Genomic DNA, 13,403 nt, shown 5'->3' on the forward strand with positions numbered 1-13,403 from the left:
ACTTTTTCCCTGAAAGCACAGCCAATGAAACACACTCTAGCTTTGACAAACTGAGCACAAAACCAACCAATCAATGAGCACAAAATGTAGCCTAACTCTGAGATTGTTCAAACACAGGGATTGAAATCCAAACAATTCCCACTCCAGAAATCTCCCTGGAAAAACTCAGCCCTAAGAAGCCCCATATAAGCCCTGTGCATGTTCATTTGGCTGCTGACCTTTTCCATACTGGAAAAGGAATCTAGACTCTCTCCTTGATTCCTCCCTTGTAATACACGACTTGAATTACTTTTGAGTGAAGACATCCTTTTTCCCCAGTGGATCAGAATATCTCTAGTGACTTGGAGCAAAGATGCAATGGACACTTCCTCTGGGAAACTCCCTTTGGGGAGTAGAACAGAGCAACAACAGACATCTCTGGTGGGAAAATTCTCTTAGCAGAGTAGAGCAGAGCCCAGCTCTAAGAGCTCTCTCTCAGAGAGAAGCAGAATTTCTCCTTCATGTGTGGAGATTATCTCTCATGGGAACACAGCTCCAGGCATAGCCTAACTTCCTGTCAGGATACCTTTCTCTTCACAGCTGTAATTATATAGGATACCTTCCAATCACACCTGTAGGTGTAGTCTAACTTCCTAAAGACAAGGTACATTCTTTCATTAAGCAATAACATAACCCTTTTAGATTTTATACTTGTCTTAAATTGCATGAAATAACTAATTCAAGTATAAAACTTAATGGATTTGTATTAATTCCTTTTCTGTTGTGATATAATGTCTAGGTCAACCTACAAAAGTGTTTAATTTGGCCCTTAATCCCAGCAGGATACATGATCACCATGAAAGTGGCATGGAAACAACTGTCAGATGTGTCAGCAGAAGCAGAAGACTAAGAACTCACATCCTTAACTGTAAGCATGAAGCAGAGTGTGGCACCTGTAAATGATGTGTGGACGTAAATTCTCTACCTGGTAGTTCCAGTAACATATTTTTTGCAGCAGGCAGAATTTCCTAAATCTTTCCAAATGAAACCACCAATTACAAGTATACATTTCTGGAACTCATGCCTACATACTTGCTTTTGGTTACATGAAACAATTCATGGTGAAGAAACACTGTAACAAGCCATTAGACCAGCTAAACACTGGCTATAAGATTGAATACTTACAAGAGAAAAAACTTTCATGAATGAAAAATTGTTTTACTAAAATTTGCTTTAATTATAATTATGTGATGTCACTGTTGGTCTTTTGGAGTGTGTGAATGTGTATTTGTTCCTGAGAACATTAAACACTTGGATCTTCTTGTCGCAGGAATTACAGGAAATTGTCAAAAATCAGACTTTGGTCATGGGAATGAACATTTCTTAACTGCTCAGCTATGCCTGTAGTGTTGTAAATATTTTAAAAACTGTTTCTATCATTTTGACGTCAGAAAATGGGGACAAACTCATACAAGAGAAGAACCCTATTTGTGTAAATAATTTGGTAAAGACTTTTGAAACCTCAGTTGTCTTCAGCTTCAAAAGAATACATTTCTTTATTTTTCATTGTAGCCTTGGAGGAAGTAAATTACTTACCATGTTCACTCAAGACATATGTTTGAGACCACTGCATTGTGGTTTCTATTTTGAAACATTTGAGGTAGACACTCAAGTGTGCTCTAAGTATGGCAAATCTATTTAGTGAAGTTTATTTTTTGATTTTTATATACCTTCTGTGGCTTTTGTTCATCTGCAAATGTGCTTTTACTTAGTGACAGGTATTATTTCTGCTGTAATGTATAGAATGAGATCCTATTCATCTCAGTTGTCTATTGTTTATTTAAATATCAGTCAGTGTGTGATCATACTTTTCAAGTAAGGTTGTCTATGAAAGGTGGTGGGTTGTTTTTGCTGGTTTTGTTTTTCATATTTTCACATATACCCTTGAGATTTTGTTGTTTGTTATTCATCCTGACTTGGATGTCAGGAATGATTCAGGGATACATTTCAACTCCAAATCCTCATGTGTCTCTTTCCAGAATACAAGTCTATGGGTAGATGATGTACTCCTAATGTGTGCTGTATTGTGAACAAAATTTAACAATGTTAATGTTAAAAAGCTTAATAGAAGAGAATATCATTAACATTAAATGCCTCATTAATGGAAACTATTAGGGGTCCAATCTCCAATAGTCTCCTTCCCAGGGTCTGCAGAAGAGTTGCTACCATCAGCGAGAATAATCTGAGGAAAAAATCTCTAAGCATACTGAGCTCTTTGCTCTACCCACTTTATTCTTCTGTGACAAAATTCTGCCAGTCCTGTCAAAGAACAAGTCTACAACCTCAGCAGCAGCCACTCTTTCACAATATAATGCAAAAGCTCTCAAGGTCCCCATAAGAACATTGAGAGTCAGCTTCATTTTCATTCAAAAGGGGAGTGAATAAAGGAAGTGGGGTCACATATGGCCTGGAATAAGTCAGAAAGTGAATTTAGGTGCTCAAAATATATCTTCATTTGTGGTTAGGTGACAATTTACAACTTTATTATAAATGAGCTCAAACTACAATCTGACAAGTTGTTAAGTAAGAGAGTCTATGAGTCACTAAAATAAAACTGCCTTTATTTTCTTATGTCCTCATTTCTGGCAGGGCAGAAGAGTACTCCATAGCTAGGTAAATTGTGCCACAGCTTGAAGCACCTAGTATGAAGAAAAACCATTTGTTCTAAGTTAGTTGCCCAAAGGTTCCACTTGGGTTGTGAGAGAAAGGGAGGTCTGAGCTTAATTTGCACAATATGTGTAATGAAGGAGAGGTGGAAGAGTTGGAGACACCTGCTCCCATGCACTCAAATATTTTCATTAATTCCAAACAGCAGAACATATTAGCCTCAATGAAGTAAGACCATATACTAAACCCAGGGTGGTGATTTTGTTTGATTTTTAGTAGATTCACAGAGTGAATTATACTGTCTCTCATTTTTAAGACACCCCCATACCCCAAACAGTGATTTGTTCTTCTTTTTCCTCTTAAAAATTTGTAAATGATTTTTTTTATTTTCATTTTTTATTTATTGTACATACTGAACACTGTTTCTTTTCTCTCCTCTCCTCCCACTTTCTCTCCTGCCTGCCCATCTACCCCACCTCCCTCCTCACTCCTGCTCCATCTCCATTCAGAAAGAGACAAGCCTCTCATGGGCTTGATCAAAGCCTGACACATAAAATTAAGTCTGATTTTAGTTCCTCCCCCTGCATCAAGGCTGGGCAAGGTAATCCAGCATGGGGAACAGGTTCCCAAATGCCAGCTAAGCACCAGGGACAGGTAAAGATCCCACTGCTAGGAGCCTTACAAACAGACCAAATTGTACAACTGTCACACACAAGCAGAGGGTCTATGATGGTTCCATGTAGGCTCCCTAACCATTTGTTCAGAGTATCTGAGTTCCTGCAAGCTCAGTTTAGCTGTTTCTGTGGGTTCCCCATCATGAACTTGACCCTCCAGCTTGTACAATCCTCCTCCCCTTCTTCAGCTTTTTATTTACTAATACTTGATGAATTACTTTTCATTTTTATGTTTCATTTTTCTTTGTTCTGAAGGAATTGGTTGGAAAATATTTGTACTTTAACAGGACATATACTATTTTTAGGAATTCCATAACATATATTTAGACTACACTTCACTCTTCCATCACCAAAAATGTTACATGAAGTTTTTTAAGCCCCTAGAGGGAAGAATATCTTCCTGTTATTCATAAATTTCTCCACAGAAAATGATTAAAAATGTGATGTAAGCCGGGTGGTGGTGGTGCACGCCTTTAATCCCAGCACTTGGGAGGCAGAGCTAGGCGGACGTTTGTGAGTTCGAGGCCAGCCTGGGCTACCAAGCGAGTTCCAAAAAATGTGCAAAGCTACACAGAGAAACCCTGTGTCTAAAAACCAAAAAAAAAAAAAAATGGGATGTAAACAATGAAATTCACTCACCATTCATGAAAATATAAATCATGAAAGTTGTAGGGGAATCATCACAATTGAAAATAATTTTCTTTTTTTTTTTATTTATTTATTTTGGTTTTTCGAGACAGGGTTTCTCTGTGTAGCTTTGCGCCTTTCCTGGAACTCACTTGGTAGCCCAGGCTGGCCTCGAACTCACAGAGATCCGCCTGGCTCTGCCTCCCGAGTGCTGGGATTAAAGGTGTGCGCCACCACTGCCCGGTGAAAATAATTTTCTTAAAAAGCATGACTGTTTTTCCAAAAATGGAATAACTTTTGACTATCCCACATGGATGTTTAACTCTCGTTTTTATATGCATGTGAATAAGGTTGAAGATATTTAGTATACTTAATGAAATTAGAAAATATTCTGTCAAATGGAAAGACGAATTCTCAAAGGAAGTGATTGGAAAGAGAATGGAAAAGGAACACAGAAAACACTAAGAATCTAGAAGGAATTCCAAAGTATTACAGGCTCCTGAGCAAAAAGAAGAGGGAGCCATTAAAAGGAGGATAATCAATAATATGCACAATGTAAGAAAATGTCATTAATAAATCTTTGGCAATGATGCTAGTTATAAGCAAAGTGTAGAGAATGAATAAAAAATAGAGGTTACCAGAGAAGACTCATGTACATCAAACATAGGAAATGTTTTAAAATTAAAAAAGAGGAAACAGCCGGGCAGTGGTGGCGCATGCCTTTAATTTTCCAGCACTCGGGAGGCAGAGGCATGTGGATCTCTGTGAGTTTGAGGCCAGTGTGGTCTACAGAGTGAGTTCCAGGAAAGGTGCAAAGCTACACAGAGAAACCATGTCTCGAAAAACAAAAGCAACAAAAAGAAGAGGAAACAATGTCAGGTGCCTAAGCAAAATTAAATCAAGACGTTCTCATCAAGGAGTGAAACAACAATTAACAATTAAGGGGTGTCTGACTTCATTAAAATTAGGATAATGGAAATAGTAAATAAAATATTCAGACAGAAATGGGGAAGTTGATGAACTTTGTAGTGTTAGAAGCAACACTGTTAATGTGTATCAAGCCTGGGAAAAATAGAAAAGGTAACAAGTGAGTAGACTCTTATAAGTGGAATGGGAAATGGAGTGGATGAAATTACAGTGTAGCAGAGTACAGATCACCATAACCCAAATAAATGCCAGGTGTGGTGGCCAGCCTCTAATTCAGATCTTACAGGCAGAGACATGGATATTGGTGAGATTATTAAGGTCACTCCACATCGTTAAAAGGGAGGTTTATTAAGTGGTGTAACTTACAAATGAAGGGATAGGTAGGTTGCAGGATCTAGGAAAGGTGTGGCACAGTCCAGTGGTGTTCTCTGGAGAACTCTGCTCAGTCTACCTCCAGTGTCCAGGGTCAAGGAACCAAGAGAGACAGTGCATCAGGATCTCAAGTCTTCAAGGTCCTCTTTTGGCCCTGCCTTGTAGGTGTGACAGATACCAAGGCTCAATGGGGGTTGGATCTTCCAGATGAAGGTTAAAATGGCTACCCATAGAGAATGTTGAAAGACAGAAAGACAAGCTATCTTGATCAGCTGTGTGTTTATCTTGACTCAGTTAATAAGATGAACAATCAAGAATGTTTTCTTTAAAGCATATGTACATGTCCATGCACGTGTGTTCACAAGCAAACAACCACATACATGTTCAAAATAGAATACTGGAACTAGAAAATGAGACACATACAAAGAAGTCAAATTATGCAGGAAAGGGTATTTATTAATTGGAGCACTCTAGTCTCATTATGGCTCAGCAACCTGGAAGTAACTCAAAATCCAGAGTTTCTACACAAAAAGTTTTTTAGGAGAGATGTTATTTTGATGTATTCATCTCATATAAAATACTTAAAATATTAAATGCACAAGATTTCATTATTTGATTCCTATGACAATGCAATATGCATTTGAGATACAAGGTATCAAGCCTTCCTCAAAGAGAAGCAGAAGTTTGGAATAGGTAGCTCAGATCAATCTATAAATCAAGACTCTGAATTCTGAACTGTGAATTCTCTGTAGGTGACATCAGGGACTCAATGAGCATACAAGAAGCTCTAATGATGCAGAGTATTTTCATTGCTGAGGTTTCTGTGTGTTCCCTACTCCCTGGAGTATTTTTCTTGTTTGTTTGATTAGAGACAGGACATTTGTGTATAGCCCTACAGGCTTGCAATGTGCTATGTAGATCAGTCTGACATCAAATTGACAGATATCCTTCATCCACTGCCTCTTGTTGGAAGGATTAATGCCATAAGTCACCACAACCTGCCTCAGTACTGAGTATTTTTTATAGGCAATGATAAGCACAGATACTATATGATCAATAAATCTGTTGAAAAGGAGATAGAATATTTTCTTTAGTAGGAAACTGTGGTGAACATATCCATGGAACCACCTGCAAAAAAAATGGCTCTTCATGCTTAAGAAACAGAACACCCCCATGTACTTGTGGTGGAAATGTAAGTTTTACAGAACATTTCCCAGGGTCCTCAATGTGACATGTTCCACAGAGTTCTTAGTCACAGAATATTTTCTGTCTCAGAAAAGGCTGTATGACAGCCACATTATTTTAAAGAAATAGTACATTCTAGCTTCCTTGATATGGAAGATTGCTGTACAGGACATTTCCTTTAGTAAGAGCTGTACCAAGTGTCAAATTGCTCTTGTGTGCATCATATTCTTTTTCAGACACTATTTGCAGCATAAGTTTATTAATTTTACAATGAATAATGAAATTTGAAAACTTTGTTTTGCCTGTTGAACTAACCAATCCTCACTAAATTACTGTTCAGAAATCCTAATAACAACGTCAAATTTCAAATGGGCTTGAACAATATTCACAGTCTTTTCTCTTGCTGAAGCATACCCAAGATAAGGTTTACAGAAGCAATCTGAAAGAAGAAATTTTAAATGCATCCTGATAATGTAGTGAGTGTAATAGTACTAGAACTATGGTGATTTTGACAAATATAATTGGACTAGAGTAAGTAAAGCAAAGTTTCAATAAAATCAGCTATTTTAAAGAGGGATTCAAAACATTATGTTGGTGGAAAACTTGCAAGTGTATAAATTAGGGCATATCCTTCAATTTCTATGTAAACTTCATTCAAATAATTTATGCAACACTGGAGATAAAAATTTGCATCAAAATTTAGAAACAGTTTTTGACTCATCTTTTAAATCTTATTAGGTGTCCAAGATTCCTTATTGAGAATAAAATATGAGAAATCTTTGAAATGCTGCAGGAGATCCTTCACACTCAAGACATGTAAGAGGCTCCACAGTGGAGGGAAACCATGCTGTTGTACAGAATGTGTCAAGACCTTTGCCTAGTACTTCACTTTTAAAGACAATCAAAAAATCAATCCTGGAGAGAAAACTTATAAATGAGAAGAATGTGTCAATTACATATTACATTATATACTGCTCACATCTTCAAACCCACCACAGAATTCATTGAAGAGGAAAACACTATATGCGTACAACATGAGATATCCATTACCTACTTCTCAACTCTGAAAGATCAACACAGAATTTACACTAGAGAGAAACAATACAGATTTAAAGAATGTTACAAATCCAATGCCTTGAGCTTAGAGTTTATATTACTAAAGATTTATGTTGGAACAAAATTTGATAGATAATCATTGTCCTACTGTTTATACATAGAAAATATTCTTTAAAATAGAAAGACTTGACTAGAGTATACTAAACATTGTTCATGTCTTACTTGATGTCAGAGAAAATAAAAAAAGAAGGCATATGTATAACTTAAATTTAGAAACTTTTCACCAAGAAATGCAACTTACCAAGCAGCTTCTTGGTAAATAAGCTACAGAGACAACAAAATTTTGTACACAATGATTTAGAAATTATTTTTTTAAAATGGTTCAAATTTATGTGAAAATTGACCAAAGCAAAATGATTTAAAATATAATGACTTAAAGCCAGGTAGTACTATTTATAAACATCAATAAGCTAGGATATTAGTGTTTGTGTTATATTCTACATGAAGATTATTTTGTACATAGCATTTGCAATTTTAACTAAATGTATATTATAAAAAGTTTTAACATTAAATTATTTCCTTGACTAAATTCCCAATAAATGTTAATACGTTGTGTTCAATACCTGCTGCCTTAGCATGATAAATAATCATTTTGTGATAAACTATGTAATTAATATCATCTGCTCCATTGATCCTTATACAAAGTAAAATGTGTTTATTTCTTAGTACATTGTTTGACATAAAGTCTAACATAGAAATCAATAAATGTGTTTCTGGGGAGCAGAAAAACTTTGGAATTTGTGGAGGAATAAATGAGTTTCTTTTGTGTAGAGGAAAACATCTATGTCAGAGAGCACACACTCAGGCCCATGAGAAATTTGTAAAACAAACCACTTCAGGCTCAGCAGAATGAGAAAGCTTCCTGTGCTCCATGTGGATATTGATAGTGTTCAGGAAATATTCACCCCAGCCTTCTCCAACAGTGGTTTAAGCCTCAGAATTGCTCCTCTACAGAGACGGTCTCTCCTGATATGATCCAAACCTGCCCCCTTATTCAGTTGGATAGAATGTCCCCTCTACCTGTAGGTATTATCCCTGAAACATTGTTCAACTTTTTTTAGTGAATAGGCAAAGATTCCTGTTGATGTTGTTTCTCCATCGGAAGGAAAGATCCACCAAATTCCAGCCATTTTGTGTGTCCATTTTTCTGTTCATATATTTTTTCTTATTACATTATCAGCCACTTCACACATTTAATCCCACCACTGGAGAGCAAGAGACAAGCCAGTCTCTGTGAGTTTTACATCCACTGTGTTGTATACAGTGAGTTCCAGGACAGCCAAGTTGATGACACAGAAAATCCCTGTCTTCAAAAACTAAAATAAAAAATGTTAATTATATTACAAAAGTAATTCTAATAAACAAGGAGACAATGGGAAAAATTACCAAAGACCTTAGAGAGGCATGGATTGCCCTCATGCTTCTTGGCCCCAAACACCTAGGTTGAAATACTTTCATTTGCATCTACACAGATTTTGTCATTTGCAATGGGAGCATCCTTGTTGTTTTAATCAGCCATTAGAGAGAAAGAGAATGTATGGGTCCTTGGGAGATCCTTAAGGCTTATGAATTACACCTGTGCTGAGCCTCCATTTGAAATCGCTAGCTGGCATTGCTGGGTACATCAGGTTAATTCAATCTCATTCCCACCTCTGTACTGAAGCCCTTGAAGATGCTGGTCTGAATGTACTAAAGGAGAACCTTCAGTTTGGTCTGCCTCTGAGAGCTGGGAGAACTCTGTATTTTGGCTCTGCTTTAGAACAGGGAATGAAGAATGTGATCCTTGCCTTCCAGTCTCTGTTTGTGGTAGCAAGCATAGGGTGCTGTTGGTGTTTGAAATCTGAAATATTATCAGGAAGGTGAAATTTTAAAACAAAGTTTCCTGAGAGGATCCACATGGAAGAAAAAAGAGAGATGACATATTCTCAGGTAAGTATATAAATGTAGATGAGATATGTTGACTGATGTTACAGAAATGCTTCATTTGCAGTAGCCCCTAATGTTTAATTTACCCCCTAGTTTTGACTTGGCTTTCTTTTTCTTTTTCTCAAGTGGTTTTGAAAGTAAACAGTTTAAATGCATGTGAAAGATGTGTGTTTACCCACTTTCACAGCTCTCCCACTATTTCAGTTTTTTTCTGGATAAATTTTCTCAATTAATGCATGATGTAGACTTTTTTGATATTACACACAAACATGTACACTCACTTCCTACTTAGAAGTAATTGAGTCATATTACTCAGTGAGAAAAGACTTATGTTCCATGATCCTTCCTCACAGCGATCAAATATCCATTACATAAAAGTCAAAGAAAGAGGCACAAAAGAAACAGGATGGAATATCTGCATTGCCAGAAATACTATTTAAAATAGAATTTCTATAAAAGATATACTGTGTCATATACTACGATGAAGTATTTAAATGTGATAAAACTTCCAAATGCAATTCATCAGGCATAATGCAGTGTGAAACTATACTAATAATAGTGTTTTCTTCTTTTAGGTTTTTTTTGTTGTTGTTGTTGTTGTTTTGTTTTTCTGTTTCTTTTTTTTACTAGATTTAAAGAGTCTATTCAACTGTTTCTCTTTGTCAGCTACAAATCTCTTAGTGAACCTGCAATGCCCTTCAGTTGTGCTGACACCTGCTACCAATCTCTTCCATGGGGGCTGAAGCTGATTTTCTTGCCCTGGCTGAAGAGTGTCACACTTGCCTTCATCACTTAGAGTTCACAGTTTTCTCTTTAGCAGTAGTAACAGCTTTGAGGAAATTTACAGAAGAATATGCAAATTTAATCAGGATTAATGTGGAAACTGGAGTTTCTCTTTAGGTATCATCTTTATTCCCTTGTGACCCAGGCGAAAAGGTCCAACATTCTGTATCTGCAGTCTAGCTGTTAAAGGCAGAGATGCTTAAGCAGGCGTAAGTGCTATGCCTTTACATGTGTATAGCTTACTCATGCTTGAAATGTGCCTTTGATCAAAGCCCATCCAAGATGAGAAACATCCTTAATGAAGGAACAACTTCTAGTCTCTGCTAAAGAGATCCACCTCCTAAGAGAAGAACATTAAAATAAATGAGCTTATGGGGTTCATTCAGTGGGAACACAACCCACTCAAAAGGAAATAAGCCATGCCTTTAACTGGCCCTTTCTTTTGATACATTGTGAAAGTCTATCCACAAAGACAAGGTAGTACCACTCATGTAGGTCATGTCCACTCAAACTGGGTTTTACTCAAATACATGCATATAGTTAAGAATATTTCTAGGATTAGAAGAGGGAGAATCGAGAGACAGGAAGAGGGAAGAGTTGGATCTTTGATATGTAAAATGAAAAAAATCTTAATAAAAAACAATACTTCTGTTGTGCTAGATTTATATTTGTATCTAGAGTCATTATCCTTCCACATAGTTTCTGAACTCTCCTACCCTCCAATCACTCATAAGCAATGTAAGAATTACAAACCTTAAAATATATTGTACTATCACTAAGTATTTGTTGATGAGAGGGTTGATTTCAATATCCTTATCTGTCTGTGAAGTATCATGCTCCAAATTTCTTCTGGTCAAGAATCAGTTGACAATAGCAATTCACATCAAAAAATCCAGATTTTTTCCATTATAAAACCAGTATGTAGTCTCCTAGAGGGTTTAGTAATATTAGATGTTCATTCGATTTTGGATATGACTGTGGAACATAAATAATTCCTTTTAGCTCCAATGCACTGATTCACTGATATATTCATTTGAAGATCTAGTTTTAGAAATAATTAGCTTCAGGCTTACATGTCACACTTCAACTTCTCCATCTGCTCTGATGGTATCATATGCCTATGTCCTGTGTGTGTTCTGCATTAGACCTTGCCTCAGGATAGCAGCAATTCCAAACATTTTTTTTTTGCTATTTTAATTAATTAATTTTCCCAGCCTTACTAGAGCTTCCCCTCCCTTGCTCCTCTCCTTCCAGTCCCTTCCTCCAACCATCCCTCTGCCTATCATCATTACTCCTTCTCCTTTTGATTCAGAAAATTGGAGGCACCACTTGTATTTTAGCCAAGCGTGACATACCAAGATGCTGTAAGACTAGGAACCTCATCTCCTAATAAGGCTGAACAAAGCAACCCAGTATTAGAAAATAATATGAAAAGCAGGAAACAGATTCAGAGACAACTTCTGCTCCCACTGTTAAGAGTCCCACAAGAAAAAAAGTTACAAAACTGTTACATATGTGTAGAGAGCCTAGGTCAGTCCCATGTAAGTTCTCTATTGCTTCAGTCTCTGTGAGCCCCTATGAGTCCAGTTTCATTGATTTTGAATTTGAACTATATCATTTTTATAGTTCAACTTGAAAGGAAAAGGAAGAGAGGGATCCCTTTCTTGTTATGGTATCACTAGAGAAATGTACATATAGGAATTCTGGAATGCCTTCGAAATCAAGTTCCTGTTTTTGCTGTGAAATCTACTGTTCTTCAATATTTCTTTTCAGACAATAGATAAAGGCCTCTTCATCCTTGTATATCTGGTGTATGTTCATCTGTCTTTCTGTGCCAGAGTTGTAGGGATGAAAATTGCCTTCATTTAGCTTGATGCTGGTCTTGCCTAAGAATCAACAAGCTAAAATTACAGTGCATTCCATTCTGGATTTCTCCTTTAATGCTGATTTATACCTCTCTACCCATCATGTCACAAGCACTTATTTCACACCATCGTCCCTCTCATAACCAATCTATTCAAATAATATGTATCAATTACTGACAAAAGAATGTTTTATATTTAACTAATTTTTCTCTGAGCCATTAATGCATTACATAAATGGACATAAGTTAGAACAGTATTGTTTTCTGAACCTGTTGATTGTCAAGGATGTGGCCATAGACTTCACCCTGGAGGAATTGGGTTGCCTGGAGTCTGCTGAGAGGCCTTTGCCTGGCAAAGACGAGTTGAAGAACTATACCAACCTGGTCTCTACAGGTAAGATTATATATTTTTTACTTGATAAGTAGTTTATCCCTAAGATTTCTATCAAGTGTTATTAGAAGACACACATATTTTGTGTTAATGAGTCTTACATGTCTTTTTTCAAATGGTTGAATTTTGGTATATAACACCCATTTATGTAACTCATTCTTGTTTTTACATCCATTCTCCTGCACATGATATAATTCTTACAATCTTGTATTATACATCGCTGCAAGCAATGTATACCCATCTTAACATGATGTTCCCTGCTTGTATTTCTGTTTTGTTGTAGTTATAATAAATATACAGAGAGATAAAACTGAAAAATCACTCAATATTTTAAAATATTTTTAACAAGGCATTTACAATGAGGAAGTCAAATATGGGTCTTCCATTATTTTCCTCTTACTCTGAGTTTAATGCTGTGTTAGGATTAGAACTGTATTGGATCATGTAAAGACAGTGTCATATGTCTCTTCTAATGCACAGGACATTCTGTGTCAACACAAGAGCTCTTCACCAACCTTGACCAAAGCAAACATTCCTGGAATGAGGCCATAGAGCAGAGAGGATTTGAAGAACCTGGTAAGTTGAAATGAAGCACTGAAATGGGCCATGGGTTCATAGCAAGGCAAATTCAATCCTGCAGTGGCTGAGGCCAGCTAGTTAGGAAAAAGTATTCCTGAAAAATCTCAGGTTAAATAATGTCCTCAATGTGCTTCCCAAGATGTGTGTAAGATGATCTTAGTCTGTTCACATATAAATAGTGTTGATTTGAAATTTAGAAATTTGGTATAAGCTTGGAAATGAATAAGATGGCCTATTTATGCCCATCTGCATTTCTGTATTTGTCAGCAATGGAGATGGTATTAAATTATTGTGGTTGCTTATAAAAATAAAT

General features: G+C 36.5%; 1 protein-coding gene across 1 annotated transcript in view; it reads left to right on the plus strand.

Annotated features, from left to right (window-relative positions):
- LOC131900978 (zinc finger protein 120-like) overlaps positions 1–13,403 on the plus strand; it is a 97,431-nt gene that overhangs the window by 12,424 nt on the left and 71,604 nt on the right. Inside the window, exons 5-6 of the mRNA XM_059252279.1 lie at positions 12,406–12,514; positions 12,992–13,087. Of these exons, the coding sequence (XP_059108262.1) occupies positions 12,406–12,514; positions 12,992–13,087 (205 nt within the window). The remainder of the gene's footprint in view (positions 1–12,405; positions 12,515–12,991; positions 13,088–13,403) is intronic.

Source organism: Peromyscus eremicus, unplaced genomic scaffold (genome assembly GCF_949786415.1).
Source record: "Peromyscus eremicus unplaced genomic scaffold, PerEre_H2_v1 PerEre#2#chrX_unloc_1, whole genome shotgun sequence".
In the NCBI taxonomy this organism is placed as follows: domain Eukaryota; kingdom Metazoa; phylum Chordata; class Mammalia; order Rodentia; family Cricetidae; genus Peromyscus; species Peromyscus eremicus.